Source organism: Halichoeres trimaculatus, unplaced genomic scaffold (assembly GCF_033239565.1).
Source record: "Halichoeres trimaculatus isolate MK-OKI-2021-1 unplaced genomic scaffold, fHalTri1.1 fHalTri1_scaffold_14, whole genome shotgun sequence".
Classification (NCBI taxonomy): domain Eukaryota; kingdom Metazoa; phylum Chordata; class Actinopteri; order Labriformes; family Labridae; genus Halichoeres; species Halichoeres trimaculatus.
This window is the reverse complement of record NW_027437192.1, coordinates 10,553,747-10,580,648: the sequence shown is the minus strand read 5'-3', so window position 1 is coordinate 10,580,648 and position 26,902 is coordinate 10,553,747. Positions and strand designations below refer to the sequence as shown.

General features: G+C 43.5%; 2 protein-coding genes across 5 annotated transcripts; both read right to left on the bottom strand.

The window, feature by feature from the left end:
* Positions 1 to 689: 689 nt before the first annotated feature.
* Positions 690 to 7,617, bottom strand: csnk2b (casein kinase 2, beta polypeptide). Of its 2 annotated transcripts, none has more exons than XM_074687602.1 (7): positions 7,464 to 7,617; positions 6,824 to 6,905; positions 6,253 to 6,355; positions 5,651 to 5,766; positions 4,167 to 4,242; positions 3,674 to 3,863; positions 690 to 2,481 (listed from the first exon to the last, which is right to left on the bottom strand). In XM_074687602.1, the coding sequence occupies exons 2-7, from the start codon at positions 6,893 to 6,895 to the stop codon at positions 2,391 to 2,393; spliced, it is 648 nt and encodes a 215-aa protein (XP_074543703.1). In that variant the 5' UTR covers positions 6,896 to 6,905; positions 7,464 to 7,617; the 3' UTR covers positions 690 to 2,390. The 2 variants fall into 2 exon arrangements, with proteins under 2 accessions (XP_074543703.1, XP_074543704.1); XM_074687603.1 differs by having other exon boundaries at positions 7,525 to 7,544.
* Positions 7,618 to 8,606: 989 nt separating this feature from the next.
* Positions 8,607 to 26,183, bottom strand: prrc2a (proline-rich coiled-coil 2A). 3 transcript variants are annotated; one of them, XM_074686054.1, is made up of 17 exons: positions 26,052 to 26,183; positions 20,156 to 20,307; positions 18,969 to 19,146; positions 18,770 to 18,866; positions 18,557 to 18,638; positions 18,322 to 18,465; positions 17,696 to 17,937; positions 17,459 to 17,547; positions 17,177 to 17,328; positions 16,913 to 17,015; positions 16,623 to 16,812; positions 16,384 to 16,476; positions 15,634 to 16,168; positions 15,254 to 15,510; positions 14,783 to 15,092; positions 14,435 to 14,657; positions 8,607 to 14,303 (listed from the first exon to the last, which is right to left on the bottom strand). In XM_074686054.1, exons 2-17 carry the CDS (start codon positions 20,268 to 20,270, stop codon positions 11,270 to 11,272), a joined length of 5,844 nt encoding a protein of 1,947 aa, XP_074542155.1. In that variant the 5' UTR covers positions 20,271 to 20,307; positions 26,052 to 26,183; the 3' UTR covers positions 8,607 to 11,269. The 3 variants fall into 3 exon arrangements, with proteins under 3 accessions (XP_074542155.1, XP_074542154.1, XP_074542156.1); XM_074686053.1 differs by lacking the exon at positions 26,052 to 26,183 and adding an exon at positions 25,856 to 26,028; XM_074686055.1 differs by lacking the exons at positions 16,384 to 16,476; positions 26,052 to 26,183 and adding an exon at positions 25,856 to 26,028.
* Between the last annotated feature and the right edge of the window lie 719 nt (positions 26,184 to 26,902).

Sequence of the window (26,902 nt, the reverse complement as noted above, 5' to 3'; positions counted from 1 at the left end):
GCTGCTGGAGTAAACTGTGTAGAGTGCAGGAGCAGGGCAGGTCCTAAGCTGTGGTTTGAGGTTATCCTGAGTCATGAAGGAACCTCCTCCTCTGCACCCTCTGGAAAAAATGACAGTGTACAGCCGCACTACGAAAACTCAGACAGCCACTGTGCAGAGAAGAAAAACAGCTTTTATGAGTCACATATAAAGGAGGCATCCCATGATGTTTGTGTCTCAAGGTGATTTCTCTCTTAAATTAACTCAGCAGAGGGGCAGCACATTTTATATCAAAGCTGCTGAGTTATGTGTCAAAGGGCCAGGAACTTAAGTTAATTTATAAATAAGTGCAAAAGCCTGACTGAGGTCTTGTGATCGTGCCGTTCTGTTCACACTGTAGTTTGTTTGGTGTGTTTGTGCACTTTTCATCACCACTGCTGTTACTCAGAGTCATGTGGAGCTTCCCTGCCACCACACCCTGAAAAAAGACAACTGTCTCTGCTTCTGAGGCCAAAAAAACAACAACCATACAAACATTTAAGAAGTCTCTATTTTAAATTTTTACAACTTTTCTGTCACATTTTGTTATCTAAGAAATAACTTCTGGAAATAGGGCTTGAAGTGTAACTAAATGTAGAAAAAGAACTCTCTACTGACATCATGTGGCTGGAGGGTCACATTGCAGCAAAGACAAACTAGGACAAAAAGAGTATGAAAAGAAAATAGAAGTTTATTGAGAATTATGAATCCTGCTCACCCTTCCACAGTAGCAGAAAGACGACATCAACAAAGACAAATGTTAGTTAAAATCTGGACACATAAATACCTTCTCTCTCTTGTTATGGTGACACCCAAAAAACAACAACAACCTGCTCCAGTCACGCGAAAGAAGAAATGTGAAGAGATGAAGGGGTAGAGATGGGGCGACTGAGTATCTGCCCCGTGGTTTTAAAGAAAACTAAAGCAAAGAGGCGGCTGGTGGTTGGTGTGTGTCTGTCTCTGAACGTGGTCATAAATAATGAGACTGTGCTGTGGAGAGACAGCAGGAGGATCAGTGCGGCGGAAGGATTCAGATTGTCTCAATTCTTCTCTCTGAGTCTCTTCCTGGATTATTTACAGGAATAATTTGACATTTTTGGAAACATTTGCTGTCAGGCCAAGAGGTAACTGAGACAACGGAAACCACTCTTCATAAGAAAAGCTACCACAAGAAGTCAGCCAGGTTAGCAATTATTCACTTTCCTACAGATTAAAAAGAAGCTTTTCTGGGTTAACTGGTGAGCTTCAGCATCCAGTAGCAGCTCTAAAACTCAAAAAGAACATGTTCGGTTTGCTTAGACTTCCGTTTTTCAAATTTCTTGCCTTTGTGCTACAAGAATCTGCCTGGCCGCTCATGGTAGCGTACATCTATCATCTCACCTACACTGGTGACGGCACATTGTTTCTAAAAACTTCAAAAGAGATAAAGCTACGGGGCAAAAGTTGACGATAGAGGGGCACTGCTCAGAAAATGTTGCACAGGTTATATTTTCACTTGGGTACCATCACAAACATTTCTCTGACACATGCACAGACAGCTGGAAACATGACTTGGGCTGATTACAATTGTCTGAAAGTTATGTTTGTCTCATTTAGTTCTATTTAATGTCTTCTTACAGCTGAAAACATGAAGAAATAAATGCTTTTCCTCTTCTAAAAAAAACAGAACAATGTGTGTTTTCTCTGAATCTTAAGGCAAATTCAACAGAAAGTTTGTACAAAAAGATCAGACAAAAACAAGGAACCAAATTTGACAACCAAGACGAAAAACATCCGCTTCCACCATCCAAACTGTCTCTGCGAGTGCCAGCCTGAGTGTACATGCACTGAAGGGGGACGGGAGGAGAACAGGCTTTCAAAGACGGAGGGTTTACCACCACTCTTAGCCAAACTGTGCCAAATACAGAACAAACACAGAAAAGTGTCACTTTCTCAGCCCAACAGAGCCGACTTAAAACCCTCTCTCCTGGGGAAAAGTTCCCTGTAGTGTCACTGATTTCATTATTCCTCATCAGTGTGCTTGTGATGTGAGCGAAGCTGTTAACCCCTGTTGTGTTCGGCTTCCTCTTTATCTCACCTCCTGTTTTTGGCACTGATGAGTTTGGTAAGGTATGTGCATGGAATCCCGTGTGTGCGTGTGTTGTGTGTGTGTGTGTGTTTAAGATAATGGCTGTGCGTCTTATTTTCCTCTCACACTGAAAAATCCTTACACTTTCTCATTTGTCCTAATCTAAACCAAAAATAATACAGTCTCCAGGCCAGGGAGGGGGCGTCTGCAGAGCTGTGTAAAGTGCAGGTGACCCCTCCCCTTCTGATCATAACTCTTTCTCCTCTCTCCTTCTCTCTTCCTGTCAAAGAATCTTCCTCCTCTTCTAGCGGATGGCCTTGACGGGGCTCTTGAAGCTGGAGGCGGCTTGCAGCTGCAGCTGGTAAGCCATGGGGTGGATCTTGAACCCGTAGAGCCTGGAGAGGAAAAAGGAAAATTACACTGTTTGAATAAGAGAAGCTGCAAACATTACACGAACACTCAAATTGATGACAACATTTGTGTTCTGATCATGGGTGTATTTGCTTTCAGGGAGAGGACGGTGACTGATCCCATCATGAAACTGACTGTCATGATCTGTGAACGCATGACTGTAACCAGACAGTAGGAAGGGAGGAGGGAGCCGGAAAAGGATACAAACAGATTATAACTTACATGTCCTAAAATAATCACCCTGGTGAAGAAGTGTTGATTTAGCTGTGTTTGTGTAGCGCTTGATTACATCACAAAACCCTAGTGACATCAACATGTCAGGATGCTTTGAGTCTCAGTGGTTTAAGAGAAACTTACTTTGTGTGTGTGTTGAAAGTTTGGTTGTTTAGAGTTGGAGGCTAGGCTATAAGCTAAGCCACCGTGTACAGTGAGAATAGATAATATCAGAAGAGTGAGCAGAAGCTCCCTTTTTTCATCATCACATGGAGCCGACCTTCTATGCCAGGCACAAACAACCTAATAAAAAAAACGGCTCTACAGTGATAGCGACAGGAAGGGATGGGTACCGAATTAGGTACTTTAATAGGTACTGAGAAAAGTCTGTCAAAAGTACTGGGTACTGATTCATGTAAAATCAATAGGTATTATGTTTAGGTATCTAACACATCCTTGTGACTGTGAGGGAGTGGAAGAGAAGGTGATTTTCAATGCTGTAAATGATCACGGCATTGCAAGGTTATATACACTGAATAATAAATGTGTTATATTGAAAAAATATAGTTTATTATTAAACAAATGGATATTTTTTTACCACATAAACACCAAAAAGTACCAAAATTGGTACCAATGAGTACCGGTACCAATTGCTAGGAACCGAGCTTTGGTACCGTATTGTTTCAAATGTGAAAGGTACCCATCCCTACCAACAGGTGAAGTACCAGATCCATGACTGTGTTTGCGCTCAGTTGCAGAATAAAATAAACTTTACAGTTGAAGAGAACAATAAGCAAAAGGTGCACGCTCAAATTTGAGCAGAATTGTCACAAATACAGGGGACATAAAAACAGAAGGATCTAGAACTAAGTCACGTAAAACATGGATCCAATTCAGGCTGACAGATGAGTCTTAAGGGCGTTTAAACGATAATACGACAGCAGGCGTTCACAGTGAACTAACCTTGGGACAAACTGGTTGGCGGGCCTCTTGGGCCTGTATTCAGGGTGAACCATGAAGAGCATGTGGGGGAAGCCGGTGCCAAAGTAAGCTCCATCTGTGTGGTGGTGCCTGGAGGACTTGGGTGTGTAGACATCCATACATTTAGGACAGTACAGCTTCACCATGGCCTCTCCTGGGATGTCTGACAGACCTGTGAATAAAGAAAGAGGCTAAAATCATTCGACACATTACACACTGAAGTATTACTCAACGTGTGGAGTGAGTCAGCAGCACGCCACGTATCCACATTCATCCAGGACTGAAAGAATTCAACGGTGTAAATTGTGCAAATTTTTAACTCTGTAGAAACAGACCCAAAGCATTACTGATCTCTAATTGGTGCACAAATATATTTCTTTTTTTGTTTTGTTGTCGTCTTATGATAAGCAATGAATTTACAGGGTACAGAATAATTTAACTCTGTGACTCTGATTCATAAACCCTGTATACTCACCGATAGGAAGCATGGGCTGATTCTCACAATAGACTCTGGGGCAGTAGCCGAAATCTCCCTGCTGATATTTCTCCAACTGTAAGAGTACAAATGAAGGTTAAATGGGTCAATAAACAGAATCAGGGACAGATAAAACCATTCTCAATTGATAAGTGTGACCTTTTATAATATGGCAGATGATACAAGCAGCTGCTTAGGGACAAAAACTTAAAGCTAGAAAAAGGACAACAGGGTTCGTAAATGTGTTGCTGCCACGCGAGGGAAAAACCCCCCCCCTAACATGTCAGTATCATGTTATGACATGAAAATAATCTGCCAAGTTAATACCAAGGGGCAACATCTGGTTTAGAAAAATGAAGCCTATGCTGGAGTGCTCAAAGTTGCTGTTGTTGCAGAAAGACCAAAAACCACGACCACACCAAGCTTAGGTCTGAAAGGCTAATTTTGCTATCGGCACACTGTAAATTCTGCATTTAGAAGATACTAGGATCATCTGATTGTCCAGTCAGAGACACAGATCAGCTCAAATGACTGACGGGCACCCTTTGCTGTTTGAAAGGTAGCTCAAAACCTGCTATATATCCAGTGTTTATTTGATTGTTTCAGGAACCTATGGGTGACATTTGTAGAGACTACGCCCTATTTTATGCAGTCTATGTGAAATACGTAATACTTAATCAAGATGTTATTACGTGATGAGTTTTTGGCAAAGTTGAACTGGTGCTGCTAATATCCATAGAGATCTAGGTTGCACACAATGAGGTTCGCACTTAAGTGGATGGCCTGGGTTCGGGTCCAGCCTGTGGCCCGTTTTCTGTATGTCATTCCCCACTCTCACCCTGTTTCCTACTCTATCCACTGTCCTCTCTCCTATCTGATTGTAGGCATGAAAAGCCCCAAAAATTAAACTTAAAAAAGAAAAAAGAAAAAGTGAAAACACAAAATAATGTGATAATCTAGTATCACTTTATAAATGAAACTGGTGTTTTTTTGTTCGGGTTCTTTTCTGTAGTGTGGCAGCAATACCTTTCCAAAACAGGGTAATGAGATTAAAATATAATCACAAGGCTGGATTTGCGAGTCTCTAATCTCACAAGTTTTTAAGGACTTTCAAGTTGATTCAATCTGCTCAAGTTAAGAAGAGTGAGTGATTTAATTAAAGATGAATAAAAATAAAATTTACACTTAAAAAACCCTTTATCTAATAACTCTCTACACACATGCTGTAACGTCTGTCCACAAAACACAATAAAGCCTGATCAGGTGAGACTGAACTTCCCCCAAAAATAAAACCCGTTTTTCTAAATAAAACTCAGCTGTGAAGACGCTAAACTGCGGATAAATAGACTGGCAGCTTCTTTCTTTAGTATTTTAGTCCCTGTTTGATCATTGACATGTTGAGAGTAGTTTTCTGCTGGAATAGAAAAACAGCTCCTCTAATGCAGCCAGGGAGAGGAATCTTGCTGATACAGCCAATTCTTTACCATCTGTGCGATGCCTCTGTTAGTGAGGATGTAACGTGCGTGGATGAGGCCGTACAGCATCTCGGCTGCCTGCTCGATCAGGTCGCTCTGGTTGGGGTTGTCCTCAAGCTCCTCATCTGGAAGTGGGAAATAGAGACACAGAGGTTACAGGGATGCAAAACTGTGCAGAGAATGTCTTGAAAGAAAGGAAACACCGAAAATAAAACTGAGAATGTGTTCTTTGCTACTTCAAACGGGAACCAGAGATCTAAAAGGAGTCTGAGCAGAGTAAACAGGCTATAAAAAAGAAACCTGAGATCAAAAGTTCCTTCTCACCTGTATTTATAAGACGGAATGTGAAACAGGACTCCAAGTGACAGATTAAAAAAGCAGCACAGTACGGAAAGCAGATGCTGCTCTACTGAATAAACACCTTCAACAACTTAACACTTGATCTCTGTTACTCATCAGCAGATACACTGAGGTGTGGATCAACACGTAGTGCTCAATGCTGAGTAAAAACTTCAGGTTTTTTTCCCTGCATGTTTGGATTCATATTCAGTCTGAACCAATGAGAAGTCATTTTAATATTGTTGTCAAGGGATGGAAAACAGCATACAGACCTGGTTCAAGGTCCAGGATCATGTCTAGTGCCTGGCGGTAGTGAGGAACCTGCTCATTGAGTCCTGTCAGGTTGAATTTGTCCTGGATGTAGTCTTCATCCACCTTAAATTGGAGAGATTTGGTGTTAGAATAAAGTTTGAAAATTTGAATACCCCCAGGAAGGAAAATAAGATTTAAAAGTAGAAAGAATATAGAGCATCTCAACAATAGGATTGTCTGCTTGTACACAATGTGAGCTTTGATTTCACCTGGTGTTGATCAACTATTCAGAAGTAATTTTCTTTAATCCAAACTTATCTTGATTTTTCCTCAGATGTATGTGACTTAAAAAAACTTACATCCAGCTAAATGTTTCCTGAATGTGCGTGTACTACAGTGACATTAGTCTGAAAGATCATGTAGGATATATAATATACCCTGCAGTCTTAAATGAGGCAATGAAAGAAGTATCTTAATTCAAGTCAGTATGCATGATAAAATCCTTCATTTGCACTCTTTTTGAATAAGCTACTTCCATGTATGGTAACTACAAACAGGTAAACTGATCCGACAGGATTCTTGGCTTCTCACCTCACAAAAAAATTCATTTCCCCTTAGTCCACAGAACCAGGAGATCCATGATACTTCCTCTGAACTGCTCATCTCTGAACACCTTCAAATGAGACATGAAAACACTCATTTATAATCCAACAATGAGAGGAAAAGACCAATCTTAATTTACACTCTAGTACATGTCAACTTTGTAGCCAAATTGTAAATCATACACTAGCAGATATTTCACAGCACTTTCTCAATACATAGTTACTTAGAAACAAGAGAAGAGAGAGTTTTGTGCCCTTAAAAATATCACGTATAACACCACAAACCCGGCGAGGTTAATGCTAATTAGATGGCTAGCTTGCGTTATTTTCCCATCGGTTTTATGTTTATAATTGTATCATTTCAGTACAGCTTCGCCTTTGCAATTAACATAATTGTTATAATTATATAATAAAAACGCTTTAGATAAATGGTGTTCACAAAAGCAAACGTCAAACGGCTAGTAAGGTATAGCTAGCTCGCTTAGCTCTAACCGACTAACGGCTGAAACACAATATGGCGCATCGTAAGAAAACAGGCCTCTCCATAAATATTAGCTGTTCCTCGAACTTTCTCGGCCTTTTACTTGTCGCGATCATACATCGTAGCGTGACTAATATTTTCAACTTACCCAGCTTTCAACTTTTATTGTCGCAAAAAATTCCAACAGGCCACCAATTTAGCAATCTCACCGGTGTAAATAAGATGGACACCACCTCCCAGTTCACCCTCTCTAGGTTACGATCTTCCTCTTCCTCCCGCAGCTAACGGGTGGTAGCGTCCGGCGGGATGAAGTGATGCTGCCCTCTATAGTGTGTTTTAGGTATTACATATCCCTTGAAATAGTCCTTCTCTTAATGCTGAGGAGCTACTAGCTACTTGAGTATTAAAATAAGACTAAATCTGTGATGTAAATGGTATTAAACTTCTGTCATATTCTGTTGAACTCTTCTAATTATACATATATCAAAGTATTTCTGCTATACTAATCAATCACTTTTTCTGTTCTTAAAGTACAAAAGAATTATTCATTCTTCTTTGAGTCCCATGATGATTAATTTTTTTGATATTTAAGTAAGTATGTTGCCTTTTTTATGTTAACCTCACGAACCCAAATCCAAAAATATATTAAATATGTGATGGACTTTGCTTCATGCATGTCACTTGCTGAAGGGGAGTTAACAAATTTGCACTTCAGGCCCATTGGTTGTAATCTCCCCTCTTTAAGTTTGTTTCAGCAACACATTTGGTGCAGCTTGTGGGGAAAAATGTACAGTGGCCTTGAAGTGCAAAATACAAAAACAGAACAATAAAGAAAGAAAATGCAAACATAAAAAGGAAAAAACAGGAAGTACCTGCCCGGACAAGAATCACTGCTGACGGGAAGCACATCCACAAAAAAACCCAGACTTTAATGCAGCATCTTTGTTTCCCATCTTACACTTACCACTTTAAAAGATTGATTGACACCGTTTGACGCTTAAAAAGAGACTAGTTTCACATTCTATTAACAGATTTAGATAGTCCTCTTCAGTTTGAACGTAAAAAACATTTCATATAGTAAACTAACAGACCTGAAATGTCTTGACTTGAAATGATTAATTTTGTGACCATGATTAATTTTCAGTTTGCTGGTGTGCAGCTAGCTTAATTGTATGAGTCAGAAACACAACTACCAAACAGTTTAACCCGTGGAAACACATATGAGATCAAAACCTTTCACTTCACACTTCAAAAGAATGAGACACTGTGAGCACATTTTCCATTAAATCAAAAGTAGTTTATTTAACTTTGCCTTCTCTGTATAACTTTATTATAATAAGACACTTCTCTGCTTGTACATTGCTCCCTTGAACTAAAAATGGCAACATTTGTTTGTGGGAATGTAAGTTGGGGTAGACAAAACTTAGATACATACCAATATACATACATGTGTGTATATTACGGTTCCATTAATAAAAACCATAAATGCTAAAAACAGTTTGAACCACTCCAGGTACCTTAGTAATGCTGGAAACAGTACAATCTTTTGAGTAATTTTCTGGAGTTCACTACTTGTGTTTTCTTTTTTTCTTTTAATATGGGTACATAAAATAATGCGCACATCAACATTAAAAGTTAAGGAGGGATGAAGGACTCTTTGAGCCAGTGTTACGTGTACAGCTATCAATGTATAAACCAGTAACAGGCAAGGCAAGCTGCACCCATGGGTGTGTGTTCATGCTTAGAAGTCATAGTGAAAAATAAAATATGTCCAACTTCACTTGCCTGCTGAAGAATGTTTTCTTAAATATCACACACTTACTGGTGAATTTCTCCGCTGCATGTTCTTCATTTGGATTATGAATGTATACACACAGCTGCATGTATATATGTGGATGTATTTAAGAAACAGTACATTTGTCGTAATGATACTGGTTAAATCAAGTGTGGGCAAACAAGGCAGAAAAAAAGTGCTTGCCATTCATGTTAACCCCTCTGGTCCCCACCCCTTCCCCGAGTTATTACACAGACACCAGAAAACGCGCGCACACACACACACACAAGCACACACACTCGTACACAAATCATTGAATGCCCTACACACAACATCCCAGAGAAGATCTTCAAACTGTTGTCAGTAAACAAACAAACCCCAACTTACAGCAGTGACAGAATTGATACAAATCGATTTAGTTCACACTGGATGTTGTCTTCGGTCTTTTTTTTTTTCTTTTCCGAGCTGTGTGCCATTTTCTGTCTCTTTTTTGTATGATACAAACTATGTTTTACAAGTGTAATCCTACATCAATCCAACATTTCCCCAACACTCCAGGTCAGCATTATTTGTCGCAAGCAGAATCTTGGAAACCGCACGTTCAGCCGAGAAGGTGACTCCTATCGCCTTCCAGCATTGTTCTGGATTGAATTTGCGTGGGCTACTTGGTCGCCACCATGAACTGAAAAACCGCCATCCATCCCAAGAACACACACTTGAAAAAATACTTCCTTAGACACAAAGCTCTTTGTAGCAGTCCTTTTTTAGATGTAAGGTTTCCACAAGAGCACAGAAAATAAAGAAAAGGGGTGTGTCATAGTACGATACTCAGCCTAGCTCTGTACTCTGGGCCCAGACAGAGTACCCCAACTGTTGGATCACATGTGACCTGCCCAAAAACAAACACAAAAAAAACCAAACAAACATGGATTTTATTTATACTACAAGGAGTGCTTATTCAAACATATTCAATCACTTTTTGAAGCCAACAATTCTCCTTTGTTCCACCATGACCTACGTTTACATTTATCTCGTTTCACCCCATCCACAACTGATAAGTTTTTGAGCTTACGGTACGGGCGAAGAAGTGTTCAGCTATCATATAGTCTTCATGGGGTAGATAAAACATGTGAAAAGAAGAGTTTAACTATAATCCTTGGGGGTGACATGGATGTCTCGAGTATAGAGAAGTTCTGAAGGTAAAGAAGCCTTTGTTTTATTTTTTTTTAAAAAAGGACAAAATTATGTTGATAAAAAAATGTTAGAGAGGGTCAAAAACACTGGAGAAAAAAAAATCACACCATCTACCTGAACGAGCAGCAGAAACATTAAAATTAAAGACGAATCAACAGAAGTGAAGGTAAGTGAGCACTGAGCAATAGTACTTCATCACAGTAATCAGAGATGTACTTTGGAGGAGACCAGAAATTCGGAAGAATTGGGGAATTTAGTAAAAAGGTGTTTAATGACCTGCTTCTAGAAGAAAAAGAAAAAACAGACACCCCTAATATTTTCAAACGGCTGAAACTAAACTTACATGAGGCCAAAAAGACATAAACAGAAACATCTTATGTTACACTGTTCTGGTTAAAAGATAATGCTGCACTTGTTCCCTTTGTGAGGGAAGTAGTGCAGATCTGCACTACTGGATACCACCCAAGGCCAAAGTGTGGTAGAAATATACACATAAATATAAAAATTAGCCCAATCCAAACATATCTGCCAATTTAATCCCAGTTTCTTTTTTTCATTTTATGTATGCTCACATGACTGCATGTGTTTGGAGAGATGGCATATTTGTGCTTGTAAATGTGAGTGTGTGTGGAGCTTTGTGTGAATATCTTCTGTCAAAACCACGTGCACCTCCGTTAGCAGAAACACATGCTTATCAAATCCAACGGGGGGAGGTTTCAAAAGGAGGGGGAGGAAACTGAACGGAGAGCAAGACAGGATGAGAGGGATTTACAATAACGGACGGTAGAGAGTTGATGGATGCAAAGCAAAGGAGGTGACGATGAATGAGGGGGTAGAGTGAGAGTGGATACCATCTCCAGACACTGTACATTACACTGACATGTTACGGGACGCCAACAGATAAGCCATGAATTAATTATCAAAAAGGGATTAAGATGGAATAAGGTGGTCTTAATGGGTCATCTGAAATGTTCTGGAATATTCCATCACTTCCTGTTTTTCGGGGAGGGCCAGTTACCGCGCTTCTCCCCTCGATTACCCCCTCCATTACCAGGCCCGCCAGACCCACCACCTCCTGGGCCTCGTGGACCTCTCCCTCCCCCTCCGCCTCCGCCTCCTCCAGCGTTGACCCGCCGGTTCTGTCGCTCCATGCCAGGACGCTGGCTCGAGAAGCTCCGCTTATTTGCTGAGGGCTCCTTTCCTGTCATTTCCCGCTCCACCACTCCTCCACCTCCTCCGCCGCCCCCTCCTCCCCGTCCCATGTGGTGGGGATGGTGAGATGAGTACGACTTCCCTCCGCCACCTTCCCTGTCTCTGAACTCAGTGAAGTCGCTGCTCTCGGACGCCGTTTCCCACTCCTCGTTGGCCTGGTCTGAGTTCTGGTTGGTGAAGTCGGGGGACTTCGCTCCGTGACTGTGGTGGTGCTGAGGGTGGGGTGGCCCGGTGCTGCCCTGGTTGTAGTGGTGATGGTGGTGGTTGTTAGCATTGCTGAGATGACCTCCACTGTTGTTGTTGTTGTTTGTTACTGCAGTATTGTGGTTGGCGTTTTGGGTGGTGCCTGTCATGGGAGCAGTGGCAGGGGCTCCGTTACTATCCTGAACTGAATTCAGGGAGGGAGAGGAGGGCCTTCCTCCCCCAATAACCCCCACTCCTCCGTTGATCCGTGCAGCATTCTCTCGCTCCTTCAGTCGCCGGAAACGGGGCGGTTTATCCTGCTGATGCTGAGAGCGCCCATGACGGCGACGTCTTGGTGGTCGCTCAAATCCACCTGGTGGAAACCCGCGGTTAGTGGGCAGGGGGAGAGCATCTGGCCCTCCAGAGTTTGATGTCGGGTTAGTCGAGGGTATCTGGGTCACAACAACTCCATTCTCAGTGGAGCCCAAGTTAGCCGGAGCTGCAGCGGGCAGTGTTGTCTGCGGGGGATTAGACCCCTGATTCTGAGCCTGGCTTGCATCAGCTGTCTTTTCTTTCTTCTCTCCACCGTTACCCCCCCTCCCCAAGTCTTTGGGCCCAGACGTTTGTGGTGGGCCATGCTGCTTTCGGGTGGAGGCTGATGCCTTTGAAGGCCCCCCATGATGAGAGGCTGAGTTGGGTCCAACTCTGTGTCCTCCAGGTGGTCCTCCAGCATTTCCACTGCTCCTGTACATGTTTCCTCCTCCACTGCCTCCGCCCCGTCCCCTCCTAGAGGGCACACCTCTGGGGGTGAAAACCCGGGTCTGTGAACCTCTGGGTGGTGCAGATGACACTGTACTACAGCCAGTGGTGTTGGAGCCATTCTTGGTGTTGGGTTTCTGGGTGTCATCTTTGTCTGAGTGACCGAGGTCACTGGCACCACTCTCACTGCCAGTCTCTGAGCCCCTCTCTCTCCTTCGTTTGGGGATTTCCTCGTACTCTGAACCCTCACTGCGGGTTTCACTTCGGTTCCTGGCCCTGGCTGGGTTATGCTGAGAGCGCTCCTGGCCATGTCTGCCGCCGCCTCCCTCACCTTTGGACTCATGATGGTGTCCACCAGCCACAGATGAGCGGTAATCTCTGCCGCTCCTGGCTCCCATTCTTCCCCGGCCTCCACCAGCGGGCCCGGCAGTGGCTGTATAGGTGCCACGGTACCCACGTCCTCTTCCATAGAACTCCCCCCCTCGTCCACGACTGGGCCGACCACCTTTGGCAGGAATTCCGTGATGGCCTCCTCTTTCAGAAGAGCGCTCCCTGTCCCTCCTGGAGGAGGAGCCTGTTAAGCCTGAAGAGGCTGTGTCCCCGTCTTTTGGCCCTCGACCTCCACCTCCTCCCGCTGATCTTTCTTTGCCTCCGTTCCTGGGTTTGGCTGTTTGAGCTGGCTCATCTTTTGATGGAGCTGATGTGCTCTGGGAGACTGAGGCGGCTTCCTGCTTTGCTGAGGTGGTTTGGGCCCCATCCTGCTCTTTATCTTTCCCAAATCCTGCACTTGTTTTTTCTCCACCTTCTACTTCCCCTCCATCCTTCTTCATCTCTTTGAGCACAGGCTTCTTTATCGGTCCAGCCCTCTTATTCATATTGCCACCTCCTGCATGATTGGAGGGTTTATGATCTGTTTGAGGGTTGGAGGAGTCGTCACCTCCACGGGAGCTGTTCCCACCCCCTGCATTGTTGGCCCTCCTGCCATGAGATGACCCTCCACCCATGTGGCTGCTGCCAGGCCGTGGGCCCCACTGGGTCTCTGTCTTGTGCTCTCGCCCCCCTCTTTGGTTTGACTTATGATGGTGAGGATGGTGAGGATGAGTGTGACTGCCATGCTGAGAGGAAGGTTGGCTGGCAGTGGCAGAAGAATGGGGAGTGTATCCCGGGCCGGTTTTCTCCGGCTTCACATGGCTGCTGCTGCCAGCAGTGCCACCGCTGCCTCTTTCACCAGCGGCATGCCCAGCCCCTGCCTCACCCTCTCGCTGGGTTGGGTGATGGTGGAGGGCAGCTTTGACATTTCCATCTTCTCTGGCAGAAGAGGAGGAGGAGGAAGAGCAGGAAGATGAGAGGGAAGGTTGGTGGATTGGAGGAGAAGAGTCTGTCTTCTTGGCAGTGGCCTCAGCGACCCTGTCACGGTTGTTCTCTGGTTTGTGTGGGTGGAGATGAAAGTGAGACTGCTGAGGGTGGTGACCGTGATGATGGTGGTGATGAGAATTGCTCTCAACAGAGGGATGGTCTGCACGACCATTGCGATCGTAGTGAGGGTGTGGAGCCCCCCATATCTGGCCTTGCTGAGCTCCTCGGGGAGGTCCTTCATCCTGGTGGGTGAAACCATGTGCCTGGTTTCCCCGCTCATTCGCCCTCTGCTGCTGCTGTTGGTGTGGAAGCATTCGTGCACTCTGATCAGGGAAGTTGCTGTAGTTGCCCTGCCCACTCATGTAGTGATGGGGGTGGTGGCCCCCACCCTGGCTCCCAACTTGAGTGCCAACTGGAGGTGGAGTCTGATTGGATGTCCCGGAGCTGGAGCTTGGCTGCTGGATAGGTCCCAATCCACCCTCTCGCATTCGGTGTGGGGGAGTGTCACTCCTAAGACAAAGTATAAAAACACAGGATGAGGAATTCTTCTATAAATCACACTGTGCGCTAAGAGATTTTGGTTTGGTAGCATAGTCATTCTTCCACTTCATTTCATGTGCGCGTAACAAATTTGTTTATACCTGGGTCCTTTGGCCCCTTCATCTTCCTCCATTCCTTGCTTCTGTCTAAGAGGGGATGTCAGTCCTCTGCCCTCTCCTCCACCAGGGAATACCTCTGGCCCCCAAGCAAGCTTGGGGTCCATTGGGGGAGTACCACGGTGAGGGTGCCCAGCATGCTGTTGCTGACGGTCAAAGGGGTCCGAGCCAGATCCTCCTGAATCAGAACGCTCACGCCCTATGAGCCCTGGGGTGGGGGAAAATATTCCAAAAGAATATGTTAACATCATACAGGCGTAGGCATAGGTTTGATACCCATGAAGTGTGTTTTTGGATTATGTATCTTTGAGGGTTTCAATCAGTCTGACTGACCTGAGGGGTGCATGCCAGCAGAGTAGTAGTCCATTGGTGGAGGGCGGCCCTGCATCATGCGAGGGTCCATGTAGGGCATCATCATCCAGCGAGGGTCAAAGTTCATTGGCAGTGGTGGAGGTCGAACCATATTACCGGGTTGATACAGGGGTCCACCCTGCTTTGGCCCAGGCCCCGGCTGTGGTGTTGTACCCGGTGAAGGACCCTGTGGAGCCTGGGGCTGAGGAGACAGCTGGCTTTGTGATGCCTGGCTGTGCTGCTGCTGCTGTTGTTGCTGCTGCCACTGCTGCTGCTGCTTCAGGAGCTGCTCCTAGAGGAAAATTAACATATATGCAGAAAACCTTAGATTTTTATGTTTGCAGAACAGGAAGATGTTTTTTTGTAAATAAGCCAAAATGCAAAAACTAGCAAAGCAATATCTGTATGAAACAAACAGCACATATGTATTTACAGTGAGTGATAGATCCCTACCTGCTGCTGTCTCTGGAATCGAGGTGGAAGAGATTTCTGGTACTTAGAGTAACCCTGGCCAGGAGGACCACCAGCTTGCCGACCGGCTCCCCCTCCGATATTTTCAATTTTCACAGGATCTGCTCCTCTCTCCCCTCCACTGCCTGCACGAACATGAGCACTTCCCAAAGTCTCTTCCTTACTTTCTCCTGGTGCAGGTACATCTAGTGTTGGTTGCTGTGTCTGTGACATTGATGGCTGGGGACATGGCTGGGTATCTGAACCAAGAAAGTAGGATTAAAAAGTCATCAAGGACTTTTATCAAGATTTTATACTTAAATTTCTAGGAATTTAAATCAAAATATTTGAGATCATAATCAATATACGTGGAAATCATCTACCTGCACTGGAGTCGTAGCTGCTGTTGCTGCTGGCCCGCTGTCGGTCACCAACTCCAGGACTAGGCCCTGTTTGGACAGTCAGCAGTGGGGGCTCCTCTGGGTCGACACAGGGAGATGGAGGCTGACTGATGTTAGGGGAGGAGGCTGAAATAGAAGGACTCGGGCTGCCTGCTGTAGCAGCTGTAGAGTTTCCATCCAGGCTGGGGGTTTTACTACCACTACCTCCTCCGCTGCCCTGCTGCTGTTGCTGCTTTTCATCCAGCCTCTTCAGCTTCTCAGCGCATGCTGCCCGTCTCTCTTCCTCCATCCTGCGCTCTTCTTCCTCTCTGCGCCGGCGAGCTCGCTCCACAGCAGCCGAAATCTCAGTGGAGGACTGCTTCCTGCGCTGTCGCCAAGTCTCGTCCTCATCTTCCCCCTGGGCTCCAGGGACCTGCAAGGCTGGCTGGGGAGGGGGAGTAGGTCCTCCTACTGGTGGCTGATGCTGGCTGGAAGTCTGTTTCCCTGGACGAGGGGCTCCTTGGTTGTGGGGCCGTTCCTGAATAGTAAGAAAGATTATCTGAGCTGCATAGAGCTTCATAACATCTCATTAAAGTGGAGAAAATACCATACAGATGATCACATGAACAGAAACTGAACTCAAAAGGCAAAACGCAAAATCAAAACTTGAAATGACTTTTCTATTTGACCTGTGGGCGGTAATGACATAATGATAGAAATGAGTTGTCTATGAGGCCCTGTCTGGATGTCTACCTGTCGGTAAAAGGAGTAAGGCCCTTGTCCAAGGAGCGGCCCTGGTGGGGGGGAGGGCTGCTCCCGGGGACCACCCAATCCAGGCCTGCGCCCCTATATACAGGCAGACACAGTTAGCCATACCCCACCACAGTTTTCACTAACACCTCTGCCCACAAGTACGCTTCCTTCAAGTCCCCTGTACTAGAGTACAACCTGCCAGCGCTACACCTTGCTGTTAAAGAGCATTTTGCTTCTACCTGATAGTTGGATGGTGCTCCTTGAGCCACCCAGCTGCTGCCTCCCTCCTCGGCCCATCCTGGCTTGCTGGAGGGAGGTTGGGGGCCATTGTCAGCATTTGTTGGAGGGGTGCGGTGTGCATCTCCGCCACTGTCCGAGGCTCGGGTGCGAGAGGTTGCAGGGGGGGCATCCTGGGACCTCTGTTGCTCACTGAGTATAAGACAAATATGCACCCTTCCATCATTATGACTTATCAAGTTATGTTTGCATAAAACAGTGAGAGCAAAGCACTTTGAATTTGTTCACGTACCCTGTGTCACTAGTGCTCTCGGTTCTCTCTTCTTCCCCTTCCTCGTCTCCTTCGTCATCACTGAACTTTAATTTGGCAGAATAATCAATCTCCTCATGAGCCCCTTGGAAAGAAAGAAAGAAAGAGAAGGAAATATTGTTTCTTTATCCAGAATGTGACATCAAGCAGTCATGTTGCAAGTTCGAGATCTTTCATCCAATTCTTCATCCAATTCTTCGTACAACTTCATTGACTTTTATATCTTAAAAAATCTTAAATCCTTACCTGCCCAGCCTTCATCTCCATCATGGTCCAGCTCGTCGAGCTCCTTTAGGTCATCCTGCTTCAGGATAGAGGGACGCTTCACCATCTCCCCACCTGCGTCACGTGGACCACCCGGGGGCCTGTTGTCAGGTCCACCCTGTCCACGAGAGAACCTGTGAGAAGGGATAAGATTTATGTAAGATCCAGTATGTTGATGAGAATTGTAAACAAAAAATGATGATTCGACTGCTACACAGTAACCCAAAACAATGCTATAACAAGTAATAAGGGGAAGGTACATACCTTGGAGCAGGCCCTTCCCCTGGTGCCGGATACCTGTATGGCCCCTGAGGGCCATAGGGGGCCGGGAAGGGCAGGTAAGGAGGATACATCTGTAAGTAGATGAGAAAGATTAAATCCACGAGACACCTCACTTGCATTTGTTAGTTAAAAGTAAATCTGTTTTGAAAACGGTTAAAATAAGCAGATGAACAGGAAAAAAACGAGTAACACCTGTAATCAAACTGAAAGAAAACTTACGAAAGGAGGTATGATCCCTCGGTACTGGGGGAACCCAGGTCCCACAGGGGGCTGGGGCAGGGGCAAGGCAGGGCTGCCTGCAGGAGGGTTTCTAGGTGGCCCATGAGACTGAGAGTTCGGAGGGGGGACCCCAGCTGCCCCATCCATCACCAGAACTCCACCAGTGCCACCCTCCACTGCCCCCTCCCCAGACAAGGTGGGCGCCAGGGCTCGGCCCCCACCGTCCCGCCAACTTGTGACGTCTGAGTGAAGAAAACCCAAAAGGATGATGCCGTCAGAGTAAGATCAGCGACAACGTGGTAAATTTCGAGATGGAACACACACTTTATGTAAGCTCTGTGCTTTGGGTTCATATTTATAATGTTGCATTTTAATTAATGTGGGATTTAAAACCAGTTGGGACAAGCAGATATACAACACAAAAAAAGTAAAGAAATCAGTCATTTTTAAGCAAGTACTGAGGTGAACTTGTAACAACAATACTTGGCAAACTGATACTAATCAAAAGTAAATTGCTAATTTTGCACAGTTGGAATATTTGTCATTAAAATGCCAAAATCAGGATGTGGAATAGGTTTTCACGTAAACAGATTTAATTAAACAACTGCTCATTCATTATTACTCACTCTGGGGGCGGAGGCTTGGTCCTGGCCCATACCACTGATCTGCAGTGCCCTGTTCTTTGCCAGCTTTGTCCTGGTCGCCAGCCGCCTGCAGGGTGGGAAATTCCTCTCGAGAGAATGGCGACGGTAGGTTTGATCCCTTTCCACCTGCAGTGAGTGAAGACAAGAAGAGATCCAACACAAAGCTTTTTCCGCATAAATGCCTGATCAAAAAAAGTATGAGAACTATAAGACTCACCATCCCCTGGTGTTCCATGTGTAACACTGGCCTGTGCCCAGGACCTTGCCCCTACGGCCTGGGTTGAAGCTGGGGCCAGAACCTGAAGGGAAGAACAGGCACATGTAAGAGACAAATAGCAAATGCTCCTCGCCATTCTTGAACCCTTAAATATTGTTACATTTTGTTACAGCAGGATAAACAGTTTGCATTTCTGGAACTTTCAGTGGGTACCTCTGTAGCTGGTGGGGTTCTCGGGCGGGTCGGTGCAGGTGTCGTTGAAGCCACAGGCTGCTGCGATTCCGGCTGCGGTGCTGACAATGCATCGGTACTGAGAGAGGTGAGAAAAAGTAACATGCAGGAATAAGACAAGATGGCTCCAGGTCTTTCCTTCTCAAATTTTCAGACTGGTTTTAAAAAGTGACTTCCTGACCTCTTTGGGTCTGCTTGTTCCTGTTTGCTTGCCCATCCTGTGCCGTCTTTGGGAACGAGCGAGACGTTGGGGTCGTTGCCTTTGTTCTCTGCCTTCAGACTTGGCAGGTTGGCAGGGGGTGGCATACGCCGTGCGGAGGCAACTTTACCAAGAGACTGCAGGCCATGGCGAGGGGGAACTGATATGGAGAGGGAGACGGCGGTCATTAGCACAGATGGACCACAGAAACCTGAAACCAATTAAATCAACTGGGGGCAAGGAGGAGTCGATGACAGGGACGGCTTGTGGCGCTCGCTTTGCCAGATAGCAATTAGGATGCTGAACATCCAGCGCGGCTACAGGCTGAGTGGTTACAGTCTGATGATTCAGATGACTATGAATTAGAAAAGAAGCTTCAAGACATTATGAAAAACCTCCACTAAACCCACTTCAATTACATTTCATGGAGACATATCAGGATATTGATGCCCACAGGGGCATGGAGAAGCCTTCCGGTTCTGCAAAGTGAGGCTATGCTGAATATCAATCCCTTATTTGTTGCCTTGAGGCTGAGAGAAACCACAGCAGTGCATAGCTTCACTATGTAGGAAGGGGAAGTGTGTAGTTTGCACAACAAGGACAGCTGCTTGGATCTAGTGGGGAGCTTCTGAATAAAACATTGACTGGGGACTCGGTGCAGAAGTCAAACAACATCCACAAGCAAGCCTCTGTCTGGGGTCAGGCTCTGTGGCTCTGAGGCTCAGCTGACATGCTGTAGCTCAAGAGCCGCACACCCTCCAGGACAGGCATGACTTCCTCCTTTATTTCTACAGTTGTGACACATTCTATTAAAATTTCTTCCCTCTCTTACTCTGCTTGAGGAAAGTACAACAAATACAGATAGTAAATAACCCTGGAGAGGAATAACAGAATCAGCAAAATTCTGCTGGCGTGCTGCTGAGAGATGCAGAATATCTTTCACTTCTATATTTGAAATGAGCACTAAAGCTTTCATGGAGACAGGAGGCTGGTGCATCAAAGATGCAGTGCTTGGCGTCAGGAGACAAAAAAGCAAAGCTAGGCATTATTACACACAATAACGCAGCAGCCACTAAAGTGAATCTGACTGTGAGGCTGCATCTCCATTACAAACAAGAAGCACATCATTAGAGACAGGCAAAGAGCTGTGACAATGACTGAATACTCACCAACAGGCTTTTGTGTTTCAAGGCTCTTTCCTTTGTATGTATCAAACAGGTTGAGAGACGCATACTTGGTTTTGCCTTCCTTCCCCTTTGCAGTTTGCCCAGAACGCTCTGACATTGCGCTGTCCGCTCATTGAGTATGGTGAGCCCTGAGACTGGGAGGGTAGAGAGGGGACAGAAACACAACAACAAAAAGAAAGAGACAGATTTGACACCTGGTTTTCACTAAAGTAAGAGTGAAAGTACTGGTTTTAGAAGCTGTATTTACTGTCATATTGACACGCACTCATAAAAAACGAAAAAAAGTTGTTTTCTGCCCAACAGATTCAAAGAAAGAATGGTGCATACAAATCAGAATTAGACATACAGTTCTTTTCTTTCTACTTGTGTTGTGTAGCCTCACTTGGAACTGGTGGACCCACTCATACAACTAAATGCTAATCCACACATCAACAATATAAGCTGTTCATCATTTCAGTACTCTTTCTTGCAGAAGAAATATTTAACAAAAAATTGAACCCAAACCCTCTTGGAGGAAAAATTTGCTTCAGGCATTCTGCACAAATGTTCTGTGTCTATTCATTGCACAGTTTAATTTTAGACTTTAAAACGTAGTTTAATGGCAGAATGCTTGGACAACACCTTTCCTTTCTTAGACCTCGGAGGACATTTTGAGAACAGACTCAATATTCAACATTTATTAAACCTTTCATCACAATGACTCAGCTTCCTATCATGTTCTATTTGAATTTTATTTCAACATTACATGTCAGTTGTTACTTGCGAATATATGTTAGGCTTCAACTAGGGCTGAACAGTTTATCGTTTTCAGATGGAAATCGCAATTTTAGACAATGCAATTTTGAGATCGCCAAAGCAGCAATTTTTTGCAGCGCTCCTGACTGACTCAGGATCTGTTGTGTCAAGTATTATACACATTCTGTTTTACAAATTTGTAGACAATCTATATGTTAAAAGTGCTGGTAAGCAGGTCAACAACACAAAGCCTCTGTTTAGGAGTAGAAGTTGATGAAAACAGATTATTTATCATCACTATTGATGATTAAAAAATTGTGAATTGCAATATCTGCCAGAAAAATTAGATCTTTTTCCAAAAATCGGTCAGCCCTACATGTGAATATCCCAAAGCTTGATTTGAAGAAAATCGTGAATCGAATTGAAATTACAATATCTGCCAGAAAAATCGCAATTCAATCTTTTCCTAAAATCGTTCAGCCCTAGCTTCAACTTCCAAGAATTTCTGCATTTTTCAATTTTTCTGCTAACATCATTCCAACAAGGTGAACACCCACAGTTAGGTAGCTCTGTAGTGAACGAAAGTGCTGTGCTGCTTTATGTACATCCCAGTCTTGCACCTGTATCAATGAAGTTACCAAAATTGTAAATAGGTGTTGCAGCAAGTGTCGTGAAGTTAAAAGGCTGGTATTTGTTTACATACTAATCTCAGGGGTGGAGCACGGGCTATTTCTGTGAACAGTCTGAAACCGGCCTTTCCCTTCTGAGGTACCAAGGTCAGGCCACTGAGGAACCCCACTAATGTCACAGAGCAATGATGCTGCAGATGTGCAGTCATGTATATGCAATAGGTGTAAATGTAAAACATTGTTTGCAGACTGTTTTTATTTAAAGAGGCTGTGAGGACTATCTTGAAAGCTAGTGTATTTTCCAGGATACAGCCTTTGTTTCCTGTGAGCACTGGCACCCTCTGTCCCAAGGACCAGACTCTTGCAATGTTTTTATTGGCAGTTACGTAGAGCTATTGTTTGTAACATGACAACAAGCAAACTTTGTAAACTCAGTTTGTATTGTAGTTTAGCACCAGGTAGGCCTGTCACGATAATCAATAAATCGATTAACCGAACGATACATAAAAACATCCTCGGTAAGTTTGCCAGCCTCGATAAACTGACACGTGCATGCATGTTTGTTTTCCTCCTCTCTTTTAACCAAAGAGGCTGAATGAGAAGATGGCTCACTACGTCTATCTTTCCTAACATCGGGGTGCATAGGTTCTATAGCGGATTTAAAGCGGAGTGAGCATCTGTCAAAAATGCGATCTTTGGGGTGAAGACGGGGCTGCTCACGCGTACACACAGAGAGAGCTAAAGCGAGCGTCCTGAGGGGTAAGGAGGAAACACACGCTATTATGAGTGATGGCACAAAAGATACGGTTCTTAAGCTGCCTGCCACAGTCCCAGTGTGGGAATATTTTGTTTTTTTATCAGAATGAACAAAGTGTGAGCTCATGAACACCAACGAGCTGATATGTCGCATTTGTTTGAAAATAGTGGCGACGAAGAAGAGGAAGAGGAGGTGCAGCGGAGCCTTGTTCTTTTACAATTCGCTCTTACTGAGGCTTTTGGTCTGCAAAGTAAATAGAAGTAAAAGTGCCAAATGGTGGGCGCTCAAAGACAGCTACATTGACAAAGAAATGCAGCCTTTCGGTTGAAAGCCAGAAATGTTAAAAATGTTTGACAGAGTACGGATTGACTGGGAAAAAGTACATGTTACAAACAATTCAGGAACTGTATAAACTCCCTTTTATTTAGGCTATAGTTTTTAAAGTTGTTTTTTTTTTTGGAGTTTCATTTTTTTCTTTAGAGACAGGGTCTATGTTTTGTTGTTTTTGATTAGTATTAATTATTTTCATTGACATGTATTTTTTTCTAAAAGAGAGTCCATTTCATTTTCATTGTATTTTTTTTCTCTTTCTTGTTTGTTAAATTTATTATATTTTTTGTTTAACTTATTTTATTTAAAAGATCCTGACCTTTTAATTACAGTTAAATACTCTTAAGAAATTAAAGTTTCTTGCTTTTGATATGGTGTACTCACTTTATTATCCCATTTATCATAACTACATCAATGAAAAAAATGAAAAAAAAAAATCCAAATACCATTGACAATAATATCGTTTATCTGCAATAATATTTTGGAAAATTATCGTCTGGCAAAATTTTTTATCGTGACAGGCCTAATGGCGGTGCATTACTGAGCCCATTTAAAGAGAAGCTATCCATCCTTTATCTCTAACATTTTTCACTTTCAGAAGCCGACCCAGCCAGGTTAAAACTCAAACACGTTACCAGCCTATCACTGAGCTAACGTAGAGATGGATGATCGTTCACAAGTATGTATGTTGCTTTGGACTAAAGCATCTGCTAAATGAAACTGTAGAGTTGTAGAACACATTCACCCTATGAGAAATTTAGAGTCACCTTTCAACCTGATGAGCATGTTTTTGGACTGTGGGTGTATTCAAACAAACCATGCATGCATACACAGGACTGAGGCAACAGCAGGAAAAGAGCAGATGTGAACTGTGTCGATGCTGTCCTGTATTATTCAATATCAAGGGAAGTGTTGCATCCCTTCTTGTTATACACCTACATAGTGACTTTTTTCGTATGTGCGGCAAATTTAGAAAAAACTCCAGCAATAAAGTTTAACTCAATGCAGCATATGTTTAAAAACCTAATCACCGGTACCACTGTATAAAAGACAGGGGAAAAGCTGAACCATGGTTTCCATGACAACACATGATAAATTATATTCCTCTATGCCTTGCCTTGAGACTGGGTTGGCTCCATGGCAACAGCTGGGCCTTTAGCTTGAACTCATTTTACTGCACATCAATAAAACACACTGCACTGACATCTGTCCACTTTGAGAGTAATTGGGCTGTCTCCTACAGGTTCAACTGCTGCCCCTGCTCCACAATAACCCCCATCAGTTGGCGCAAATCTCTGTACAGTTTTGTGCCACAAATAACATTAGTGAGAAGAAATGATACAAGGTGGTCTTTGCCTTGGAGGACTATTTCAGAGATTAATATATCTGAAAATAACAGCATAACATTGCTACGTGTAGAGCATCAAACTCAAGCCATGACAGCAAAGACCAGTCAACAGTCTGTATGAACAACAAGTGGATCTGTTTGCAACAATGTTCACAGCGGCATGGTGAGACAAGGCAATGTTTTGCAAAACTAGTTTCAAACAGGGAATGAAAAAAAAACCCCAAAACAAAACAAAATACAACAAGACTCTAATGACTTTAAAGGTTTAGGTGTAAGGAAGTGAATCAGGTAAAACCATCTCTTCTGTTTTAACATTATTTGTTGCCTTTGGGGTACAGATATTCCAGACACAACAATATGAATCCTACCATGACCTGGCCTAAAGGATGTGTAGAAGTAAACATACTGAATGTGTGCAGAATATCAACCAATCAGGTGTGTGTTTACTCTTTGGCTTGAATGTAAAGCCTTGATTCTGCTTTTCCTCCCTCTTCACACCCATTTTTATAATGTAGAACTTTCATCTGATGTCAGGAAAAGAAAGAGGGTTTTGGGGCATTTTTATCACATGATCAGTGTCTTAAACTGCTTGGAGACAAGACATTGGGATTGAATTATTTCAACGTTTGACTCAAGACTCTAAAGGAAACTGCCTTATTCTACACGCAGATAACTCTTTTGACTGCCTGAAAACACACATTCCCGGGTAAACAGAATAAATACAGACACAACAAATGGCTTCACAGATGAAATGCCGAGCAGCAGCGCAGCACCGTGCCTCAACAGCCAGATGAGATTAGAAAATTAGGTCGTGGGATGGCTGGTCAACTGCATGTTGTATGGGGATTAACAGGGGCCAGCAGCTACGCTACTAAGACAGGACTGCAGCAACGTATACCACAGAGGCCTCGGAAAGCTAAAGCTAACGAGAACTACTGATTGTCCAACTAATGAATGTCTAGGGGCAAAATAACCCAAAGGATATATTATCCGAAATTATTGCTGTTGTAGCCACACACTGCAGAAGCCTATTGTATCTTTAAAGGAAAGTGAACAAATGTTAGCTGGCTAACACAGGGCCCAGTGTTGGCGTTGGGAGGGGGACTGCGTTCATGTTTCATAATGCATTTTCAACACCTTGCGGTAACATTAGCTTACTGCTCTTGAACTCTACGAAGGGCTGCATTTTACCAACACACTGACACTGCAACTGAGGATTTATATCAAACGTTTATCCATCGTCTGTAGAAGACAAGGTGCACAAAAACATTATATTAGAAACAACAAAACAAAATGGCGGTGGATACAGGCCCCGTCCATACTAACATACAGACCGGTTGGGTATCAAACCCCTCCAGAAGCTACACTTGAACGAAACAATGGGATGAGCGCACTGTAATGTATAATGGCAGAAAAAAAACATGTAAATAAATCAAAAACGGTTTCATTGAAGCAAGGGCAACGTAAACTGACACTTGTACTACAAGCTAGTCAACAAGCTTCATTATATTCCAGGCGAACATCCTGTGCTAACCGTTGACAGTCACAGATTTGAACCGACCAAACGTTTTGAGAGATTCATAGACAAGCTAGTACGCATGTAAAATAAGCACACATATAGTTATTAAAATAGCAAGTCAACATTTGACGTGACTTTAAGCTTTTACTCCAAGCGAAGCCAGGCTATGGAGCTACATATAGCTACCTAGCAACAACAACCAAGTCACTGTGCCTTTACGTGAAAAAAATAAGAGTGGCCTTCAACAAAACGTCCTCTCCAGTAAGTTCATACTTTTTCCCATGATAGTGAGGTTTTTCTCTTTTCAAACAACAGTTTAATCGACATTTCTGCGTTAAAACATGCATATTTTCTGACCACTGACCTGGTCTTGTCCCGACTTGTCTCGAGGTTGTATCGTAGAATGAGGTTAGCTTTGCTATCACGTAGCTTTCTAGCAACCGACCCAGCTAGCTAAGCAACGTTATCCTGCTGCATACTCAAACACACAACAGTCTCCGCAAGTAAGTTCGCTCTAACGTAGGAACAAAGGTTAAGGATAAAGAGGGTGATTTGCTTACTTGCACTCCTTTCTTTTATTATCCAAAAAATAAATGAAAAGGGGAAAAGAAAATTGTGATACAGGAGTCGATCCGTCACCTATAGAGCCGTCAACGGCTACTGGGTAATATCGTGAGATGGAAGCCGTTTGGGATTTCAACGGCAAGAATAATACGACTGTTATTTTTAAACAAATGCTGTCTAAGTTACTTTATTTATTTATTTATTTTTAACGAAGTGGGCGTTTTTAGATTTAATTCTTAGCTCATTTTTTCCACACTGGATGCAAACAGTGACTGCGATCTTCATTCAAACATGTAAGAATGTGTGACTACGATAACATAAACAGTGTGACTGACACTGGGAAAATATCCATGGAAAGGAAAAAAAAAACCGTAGAGAAATGCACATATAAATAGGAAGACATTGGGGGCATGTCGGGTCGCAAATATGGTAAATAGGTGCAGGATTAGTCGATTAATCAACTTGTTTGCAAAAGTTAAACGATTGGAAACCAAGTATATTTTAACATTGGGAAGTAAAAGTGTCCAGTTTTGATTTTGGGATAAAGAATTTTACATTTTCCTGTTTTCCCCCCTCCTTTTTCAAGAAGTTGATGGGATTTGTACTGTTTTCTGAATTTTGAAATCGAAAAACTAGCCATTTACTTAAGAAAATTCGTCCAAACGCATCTCTTAGTACATTTATAACCGGGAGCAAAAGTGATATCGCATTGTTTTAAATTAAGGAATTAAAAATGTCAATGAAAAATTGTAGAGAAGAAATCTGTTTTTTCTCTAGCACATTAAGGTAAATTCTGTTTCACATGTAGACTGAAACCTGCATTTAGCAATATGATTTAAGTATATCA